Raw genomic sequence first — 10,523 nt, forward strand, 5'->3', positions numbered from 1 at the left:
AAAAATTGTACACACTCTAATATGTTACCATCAGTTAAATTATTATGAAGGATTTTTTCATAATATAATTTTAATATCTCAATTCTAAGTTCAGTTAGGTTGTTACTATTCAGTAAATATTCATAATGACGTAAGACTCTCGATACAAGAATTTTAAAACTACTTATAAATTCTTCAAAATTTAAAGCTATAAGCATTTTAAAATCTAAATAAATAACTGGATATGTGCCAAAGTGTTCGAAGAAGAATTTCTTATAAAGAAATATATGTAAACCATTTTTTGAAAAAAGTTTAAAATTTTCAGTCGTATTAGGATTTATTTTTTCTCCTGTTCTAATGTCCACTTGTACTTCACAAAATTTTTTAATCATATCCATATTTGTGCTCTTTCCGAAGTGATGTGGTGCGGTGATTAATATCATTTCAAAACCTTCCATAAATTCTTTTATCAAGAGTGTTTTATCGATAAAAGAGGCTGTATACACAGTTACTGAAAAATCTGATGAAGCAGTTTGAACTAATGTCTTTTTTGTAGGCCAACCCTAAAAAAAATATTTATAAGTACCTTTATTATTATCAAATTAAAATTAGATTCGTGCAATAAAATTGTGAAATTTGTATTTTTATTTAGAAATCATAAAATGTTTTATTTTACAGATAAATAGTTATTAGTCAATTGATTACTTTGATCTACAAGAGTTTTGTTACACTGATCATTTTGGCTTATTATGTACATTTTGATGCTGAATCAAAAAATGATCTCAAAATTAGTTCTTAGAGCTTAGTTTCTTTTTGTAATTATCACTAATAAAAATGAAAATAGTTAATATGATTTATTTTCTCTATTAATACTAAATACTTATACAATACAAAATTATTGAGTCAATGTTTATATTAGAAATGAAATATGAATGACTGAAGATATTTTTAATTTAACCATATTTACTATCTTTTAACTGTTTATTATGACTCATTCTTTTTATGAAAAAATAATTTTATCAAGTAATATGATTTAATTAATTAATAGCTTTTATTAATGATACCATAATCAATATGTTATGTACTATCACTATTTTTATGTGAAATAACCCAGACAAGAGTATCAGTTGTGTTCTGTCTTGTGTTTTTCTAGATTTCATGCGAATACAATCATCTGTCTTTTGTTTAATTCTTGCTTTTTCTGATACAGACATGTATTGTTTTTGTTGTGTTTACTTTAGAAGAAAATGTTGAGAATAAAGAAGGGTGTGGTAATATAGAATGTAATAAAGAAAATGAGGGTCTAGTTTTCCTAGATGAGACCATTGAAGTTTACAAAATTACTGAAACTCTTGATAATTCAAGCTCAAGATCTTGATCTGATCAATGATCTTAATCTAAAATTCAGTCAGAATTACTGACTTCAAAATTAAAATGCTGTAACCTCTTTGAGTGGCTCTAAAATATGATTTTTTTCTACGTTAGGTAGGAAGAATTTCAACATCTGTTCTCTTTACAAATTAATATAGTGTACTGCAATGATGTAAATTCTTTATTGGATTTACTAGGGCAGTACCATAATCCTATGGAAAGGAGATATTTTCTAGATTTCTCTAAAATGAAAGCCATTCTCCTTCATAATTGAAATGAGAAGCCATCAATTCCTCTTGATTAAACAACATGAATGAAGGATTCTTTTTACTGACAATATGAAAAGTATTCTTGGCTCATGTATATTGATCTAAAATGATTTTACTAGGACTACGGTTTGATTATACTAAGTACTGTTGTTTCTAATTTAGGAGGGACAGTAGAAACAGGAAAAACTACATTAAAAACAAATTCGAAAACAAAGATAGCAGCATGGGTATCATTTCAAAATATAGTTAAATCTTTCATCCTGGGCATAAAGAAGGTTGGAAATTATGTAGAACTATTGAGTGATCGTTTTGAAAACTATAAAAAACTGGCATGCAATGTGTCTCTAAAAATACACATTACATTTTCATTTGGATGTAGCTTACAGTATGGTTACGGAAGGCTGTAAAACATAATTTCTTAAGAAATTAGATTTTCTTTAAATCTAAAAACCCTGCCCTCCTCTATTTAATTTTGGTTCGCAATGTGAAATCAGCTCAAAAATACTTTTTGATACATCTTATTGTATGAACATAACAGAAAAAACAATTTTTTTGTTGATCAGTGTTATTAAATATTTACTCTTTTAAACAAAACATAAAAATTTTACTTTTAATAACTCATGAAAAGAAATGTGCTTTACCATTTACTATTTTATCCAATGAAATAATTATTTATGAATTTTTTCTTTATTCTTATATTAAACTATTTTTGTTTTTTCCATTTAATGAGGTATTTACAACTTTAACTTTTACTGATTACTCTCCTGACTGGCGAAGGCAATCAATTGACTGACTTCACCAATCAATTGTTATGGAGTAGTTAATGTACAGAGATCAGTTTGGAGTAGTTAGTGTACAAAGATCAGATTGGAGTAGTTATTTACACAAATTATCATTGTCGATAGAAATAAATATTGTGTTTTTTACCGTTCATTGAATGACTTACTGATAACAACAATTGATTCTCCATAAAAGGTGCTCCTTAATCAAGATAAAAACACAAATACTAGCCTTCATACTAACTATAAAAATTCTACTCTATAGATTCCTTCCATTTTCTGTGCTTTTAATACTGTTTCTTAATAATAAGTAAGTAAGTAAGATTTTTGTAGTATTTATGTTTTATGTAATGGTATCCTGGCTTCAAAATAGCACATGAGTTTCTTTTGAATAGCTGAACTTATATAATCCATCAATCAAATGAAATAAATAATACTTCTTTCAATCGTGTTATATTTTAAATATTACTTTTTATTTATCAACTGACACAAACAATTTAAAAAATTTCCTAGTTGACTCCAAAGAAAAATCTACATAACCTTATGAAGTAGTTTCTCTAAGAAACATTGTTATATTATTTAAGAAACATATTTAATAATTATTTTGTACAACTTTATTTATTCACAGAAACAATTTTAAATTGATACTCAGTTTCAGCTAATATAATCATTGTATATTCTAATGGGAGATATATTTTGTAGATTGAGTAACAAAACCAAGACTGGTTGGGGTACAAACCCAGTTCCTTTCAGAAAAAAGTAGATATGTTTTAACTTCATCAAACTCTAATTATTAAAAATACATGTATACGGTACACTTATTACAATATAAATATATTAAAGATAAATAATTTTAGTCATATTCTAGGGAATATTTAAAATGTTATGTTTTCAATTAAAACCTGTTTTTTAATATTAAATTTTATTTTTTAATATTTATACTGTAGTATTACTTCACCATTTTATATTTAGTAGAATACTTAAATTTTTCATAATAAAAAAGTAAATATCTGAAAGGTTTAATTTAATTATATAATTAACATTTATTTGATTGACTTACAGAGTTCAATCCAGCAATATAGAGAAGAAAAATAATTTGTATTAACGCCATTTTTCAAATTATAATATTAATAATAATTACAATAACAATAATAATCAGAACACTTGTAATAAAAATAAACAAACTTAAATTACTGTCTAATATCTTATTTAACTTGAATCAGTTATCAGTTACAATATACATTTAGAATCAAATAAGATAAAAATAATTGCTTTTGTTAAATCATCATCATCAGAATATTATAATTCACATTCCTCAAGAGATAACACAATATAATTTTGTGGAATTGTCATTTAAGATGTGTAGACAAAATCAACAAATAATTGAAAATAAAATAAGTTTTTTAATGATAAATACACATGCAATGAATAATACATAACATATTGTAAATTTTGTACATTATAACTTGAAACATATAGAAGTAACAAAGTTTAAATTTTGCAGCTTATCTAAGATCACAAATATATTTGCAGTATCAAATAGTATATATATAGTTATATGTATATATATGCTGTAGGATTGTTTTTTTTTTTTTAATTTGACCATTCATTTTTAGTACTTCATATAAACGTTTGTAGAGCAAGGACCATATTAAAAAAAAATTGTATGAACAATAGACAAAGCGTAGTTTTGCCTACATGATTAACAATGAATGGAAAGCATATTAATGAAAGAAAATTTGAACACTTTGCAAGATCACTGACAAGTGAGGAAAAGCCTATAAACTTCATAAGATTGGTGAAAGAAAATGCAAGATTCAGGGCGCATAAATAAATATACATGTCTGTAAATAAAGTAATGAGACTGGTACAGAAAAATGTTTTATTTACAATCCAGTTATACATGGACTATATCTCCTTTGAAATAGTTCCCTTCGGAAGCCACGCAACACTTCAAACAGATTTTCCCACTCTTCATGGAAGTGTTGAAACTCAGAAACCAGAATATCCTTCAGATGGTCAGTTACATTTTTTTATGTTTTTTGATCATCCAAAAGTGAAAACGATTTTGGATATGGAGCTGGCAAATTTTTGAAGGAGCTGGCAATGTGGTGGCCAGGATCAATATTATTGCAGGTATAACAGAGTCCATATGCTTTATTGTCCATGTGCTTTCCACGATGGCAAGTATGTAAGGTGCCCTTGTGTGTCAACTTTGGTCCTTCTTCTGATAAATCTGATCAAAGATATTGCTTTCACTTGAGTCTCTTTAGTATTTATTTAAACTAGCAGTTGAGTGTGCACCTTCCGCCACTGTTGAATTATTTACCGACTAGGGCTTTAACAGCATCTGTTTCAATAGAGTGCTCATTTGCCTGTTTTCGCAGAGATCCTACTCTGTACCTGGTGTTTGATTTAGACATGCATCCGTCTCATAGATGGCCTTGTAAACTGATTGAGTATTTTTTTCTACAAGGTACGTGACGAAGTTATGTCATTGTTATGTCAACAATTTTGCCATAAAAACATAATAATTGAATGCTTACATAAACGTAATTATTTGTATTTTTGATTACAGTTCTGTTTATAGAAAATTACACTTATATTCCACTTACTGAATTAAATTGTCCACCAGATTATCACTTTTTTCAACCACCAAGAAGAGATCCTTTAGTAAAAATTCTACAAATCTATTTCCTAACATATCTGTTTTAAAATTTACTTCTATTCTTGTTACATAAGATTTTTATTACCAAAATTATGTTCACTGAGGAAATCACAAAAACATAGTTTTAGTTAATTTTTTTCATGAAAATTTATTTATAAATAGTAAGATTTATTTAAATCTTACTATGTGTAACTTAGATCCAAAGAAGATATAAAGACATTATTTTCATTTTTTTAGCTCCAAAACCAGTCGGCCGGAGATCAAGGAAACCTGGAATGGATCGTAAACCACGACAAGCATACAGTGCCAAACAGCTTGAAAGACTGGAAGCTGAGTTCAAAGTATGCAAAATTTTAACAAAAACAATATTTTTTCATTATTTATTTCTATTCTGCATCTTTTTCTGTTAGACAATTCCATTATTTTTGTGATAACTGGTTGAACCTCTATAGTTAGAGCAGTTTTATCAGTTTCACAAAATAGCAATAACAAAGACTGATTTTTCTTTCAATGTAGTCAGATTGGAAAATTAGGGCCTCAGCAAGATTGTAACTAAATTTCCTTACTGATTAGTTCTACCATAAGTTTAGAATATATGGTGTAGCACCTTGAATAATAAAATAATGTGATATGATTAAATGCCACAAGCGAAAACGAAGTATACTACATAAACTGGTTTATGCAATGTAGTAAGTTTCTCTTAATGTTAATTGTCACCACTCTACCAATTTCTGTAATGGAGTGGTAATGTCTCAGGATTTTATGGGAAGGGTTCTGGGTTCGAGCCTTGGCTCAATTTCAGCTTGAGTAATATGGCATCCTCACACACTCGGAAATTCATTAACATCCATACGTAACTGATTCTGGGCAGTGTATTATTACATAAATTAATAAATATATAAATCATATGCTGTTGGCATATTAACTAGTTCCTAATAACTACAAGAGTTATTGCTATATAAATTCAACACATTTGATCTCTTTTAATTTTATCTGACCTAAATATTTGATTTCTAAATTTAAGTTATTTAACTTAAAAATATGTGTAGATATTAAATTTTAATTAGACATTACTTCTTTGTTATATTCCTCGTTTAGTTTTGAATATAAGTACTGAATAATTAACTTTAAATATATTAACATTGGGTTCAGAATTCTAATTTATCAGCAAGAATTACTGTCACAAAGAACATCATAACAAGAATTTTCATCAAAAATACTAAATATTTCATTCTAAGACATCCTTTTATGGTTTATTTTACTCATTTTAATAAAACACATGATAAAATATTACATGTACTCACAAACAAAAGAATATTTAACATAATAACAGTTACATAAGATGTTACAAATTAGAATACAAACAGTATTCACAGTTAATAAATAATACTACTGAAATATTCAAACACTTATAAAGTTTAGTTATAGCAAAGTTATTCAGTACTGCCTAATAGTTCTTAAAGATGACAAAAGAGTGCAAAACATGTCAATATTCAAGAAATCCCTTACACACTGACCTATTATGAAATGTTTGACAACATTTTATTTATATTAGCAGTTATAGGCTAACTGCACAATTAAGTTACTAAGAAAGAAGAATTTTGTAGCAAATGAAAAATACCAAGCCAAACCAGGCCTATTGTAAGTAAAATCAAACATAATAAACCACAGGATACACAGTCAGTTAAAATAACTAGTCAATAAATATCATAACTGTTGAACTTTTGTAAAGATAGTATAACGCTAAAGCTATTTTAAAGGTCAATTTTAATTATATATTATTAAACTAACTCTTTTAATGAGCACATAATATAAAAAAGATATTATGTCATTTTACATACAAGCCACTAAAAATGCAAATAAAATTATTTTTTCACAGCTGGCAGTGTTAACATGTCTTGCAGCAATATGCAGAGTTTATCCAGCTGCAGTTATGTTGTTCTTGTAGTGTGTGATTAAAATGGCTATTTCAATTCCAAATCCCATAATGTGAGAGTTATTTGGTTCCTTTGTACCTTTGACTTTGTCAAAATACCTTTAGTTTCCTTTGAGTTCCTTGTTTACAATAAGATTTTATGAATAAGCAAAACCTGATAAATGTAGCAAATCTACACAATAGCACTGTACACATTCACCATCAGCAAAACAATTAAAAACATGAGATAAAAAACAATGGAAAGTGTCTTCTGGAGTAGGAGAAAACTCCTTATAAACTTGAGCCTGAAAAAGATATTATGAGAATCTGAAAAATTGGTTGAATGGTGCAAATACTGAATTTCTATACATATTTATCTATTACACAATACACATCTCATATGTAGGAATTTGTGTATGACATAGGCAATATTGCCCAAAGAAAATTGTTGCAATCTTCAAATAAAAAATTTTAATCCATTTTCACACAGGCAGAAACCTTAAACTAAAAGGTTATCCTTGCTTGCCTGGTTGAAAGAAAAATTCAAGGTACAGTAATAAAATGCATGTTTTTAGAGCAGATATGAAACATCTGCGATGTCTGAATCAAGAAATGTATAAAAGATATATAAGATACAAAACACATGACATGGTGACAAAGGTGAGTAAAGATTTATTAAACAGTATTATAAAACAATCCCTCAAATAAAATATTTGAAGATTATTTTTCAGTTTTTGTATTTTTACTTTGTATGTATATTTCATAGTTCCTCATATGTATAAAATGTGAAACTATTCATTAAAGACTCAACTATATTTGTTCATTTTTCAGACAGATAAATATTTAAGTGTAAGTAAAAGAATGGAACTATCAAAAGCATTAAATTTAACAGAAGTACAAATAAAGACTTGGTTTCAAAACCGAAGAACAAAATGGAAGAAACAATTAGCATCACGTCTTAAGATGGCACATAGACAAGGAACTGCAATTTATTTTCCATCGCATCAGTACTCATCATTATTTTCACCGACTAGCTCATATTATTTATCACCACAACCACTCAGTTGTACTTTCAATGAAAGTTCATCAGCTGATATACCTAATAATTCTGTTACTTTAAATCAAAGTAATATTATTGGATCTCCTGAACTGTCATCTGAAAGTGAAAATATTCAGTGAAATGTTCAAAGTACAATAATAATAATAATAATAATAATACAAATATACTTACTGTCAGTCTATTTTGGTCTTGTAATATATTAAATAAAATTTTGTAATTGTATAGTAGATTCATTTTAATCTCAATAATACTTCCCTTTTCTTCACTTCACTACGGTTTTTTTTTCTCTGAAACAATGGTCATTATTTATAAAAAGTAAAGTTTATTAATTATAACGTTAAACTTTTAACACATAGAATAATAATTATTTTCTTCTTAAGATATCTATAAATAAATTTTACATGTTATTTGTGTGCATTAGGTTCACAGTTACAAAAATATTACTTAATAGAGATCTTAATAAATTGAGCTTTAGTTACATATGATTTTTTTTCTTTTATAAAATCAAACACTTTTGTTATCCCACCATTATTCATTATTTCTTTTTATTATTTACTTTACTTTTTATGATCGGTAAACAATAATCATCTAAAAGCTCTTTTTCAAAACTCAGCAGATTTAATCATCTAGATCAGTGATTCTCAACCTTTTTACTTCCACGACTCACAAAAAGTAAAAAAAAAATTATAAATGAATTCGTGACCACTATTCAATGAAACCTAGTTAAAATTATTTAGCTGCACAGATAGGACAGTATAAAAATGCATGCATGAATTGTACAAATATGAGAAATTTACAAGTTTCAACTAGATATATACGTCGTCCTCCTTGTAATTTGGTCTGATTAAATAATATTCGTTGTGAAATCATCATGTTCAAACATGCATATGATATGTTTGAACACATGTTCTCAGCAGTATAAAAGAGGTGTAAGGGATTGCAGAATGTCAGTTTAGTTTCAAACACAAAGCGTGCATGTGGTGCCTTTATTCAAGTTTTTGAAAGTGTAGTTTCTTTGAAAATAATAAGTGAGGTTTCAGTTTTTTCGTGTGCGGTCAAACAGTATAAATTTTATTTTTTTTAATTTCATTTTTATGCAAAATGAATCCATCTACACCCAGTGAATAAATTGCTAAAAAAACAAGATTGTACAATGACAGTTATATAAATTAAGGTTTTATCTCATTGGATGGAAATCCACAATATGATATTTGCTTACGAGTTTTCTCCAATAAAAGTATGAAGACATCAAAAATAATAATTTGAAGAATGAATATACAATATTTCCTTCTTAGTTTAAAAAAAATAGTAATGAAATTGAAACATAATGACTCATATAAAGAACAGAACTTAAACGTTTTGTTGATAAAATAAGTGCAGTTACAGGTTTTGTACCGATGAAAATCCTGAACTTTAAACTTTTAAAGTCCTTATTTTGAAAATACCTCGACTTTGTTCACACTTGATCTTTTAAGTTGTTGTCATCAATTAAAGTTGACCCTGGTGCTGTCATTGTTGGAATGTTTCTGTTTTCTCAGAAAGTTATGAATTAACTGTTGCAAGAATTTTAAGAAGATAATTAGCGTTAGAGGGTACAGGATAATTAGTGTTAGAGGGTTCTTTTCTCTTAATATGGAGATAATAATTATTTTTTATTCAATTAATCGATGATTTTTTTAAATAAAGTGTTTAATCGTACTTGATGCTTTTAATTTTTGAAGTTTGTTAGTCGACTTCACAGTAGTAATCAATCTATATAATGACACAACCATCATCAAATTTAACTTTCTAACGTAATCCACCCGACCTCCTCTGCACAGTCACACAAAAACTTTCATTAATTCAGAATTTGAATAATACCTGGATTATGGTTTTAACTCCTGGGAAAGAATTGTGTAGTCGATGATAGATTATTAAATTAGTTTGAAAGTATATCCTTCTACAACCTCAAAATGTTAAACTGTGTTCAAAGTTTATATATAATCATGATCTCAGTAAGACAGATAATAATAGTATAGCCTGTTACTGGAATAAAAATTCATTTAATTTAATGTACAATACCTTTTTACAATGGTAAATGAGCTTTTAGTGGTTTCATGAGCTAAATAAATATTTTTTAAGATGGTAAATCTGCAGTTATAAAATGTGTAATTTATAGTATTTTGAACATATTCCAGTATTCCAGCAAGTCTTTAATTTGTCTCATCAATTTCAGTCGTAACATCAAATCTTTTAATTTGAAGAAGTAATTTTCAATACATCAACAACAATATTCAAAAGAATCAATATTTTAAATATAAAAAATATTACAATAACACAACTTGCTCGAATTTACACTGTATCTTAAATTAATATGTCTTCTTAAGCTAGTTAATTTGTAAATAGTTTTTACATTAAATAAATTGAAAGCAGCTTTTTAATTAATCATTAAGAGCTTTGATATCTACAAACCTATGAAGGCAACAAAAATAATTATAATTTG

The 10,523-nt window shown here is 27.1% G+C and overlaps 1 protein-coding gene across 1 annotated transcript; it reads left to right on the top strand.

Annotated features, from left to right (window-relative positions):
* Positions 1-5,308: 5,308 nt before the first annotated feature.
* LOC142330713 (barH-like 1 homeobox protein) lies at positions 5,309-8,160 on the top strand. Its single transcript, XM_075376158.1, has 2 exons — positions 5,309-5,407; positions 7,813-8,160. The coding sequence occupies exons 1-2, from the start codon at positions 5,342-5,344 to the stop codon at positions 8,158-8,160; spliced, it is 414 nt and encodes a 137-aa protein (XP_075232273.1). The 5' UTR covers positions 5,309-5,341.
* Positions 8,161-10,523: the final 2,363 nt, after the last annotated feature.

This window comes from Lycorma delicatula, chromosome 9 (genome assembly GCF_047948215.1).
Source record: "Lycorma delicatula isolate Av1 chromosome 9, ASM4794821v1, whole genome shotgun sequence".
NCBI lineage: Eukaryota > Metazoa > Arthropoda > Insecta > Hemiptera > Fulgoridae > Lycorma > Lycorma delicatula.

Excerpts from the sequence above, each read along its gene's own strand:
- LOC142330713 (XM_075376158.1), top strand. The coding sequence starts at position 5,342 with ATGGATCGTAAACCACGACAAGCATACAGTGCCAAACAGCTTGAAAGA. Across the intron at positions 5,408-7,812 it reads GACTGGAAGCTGAGTTCAAA|ACAGATAAATATTTAAGTGT; the intron begins GTATGCAAAATT and ends TTCATTTTTCAG.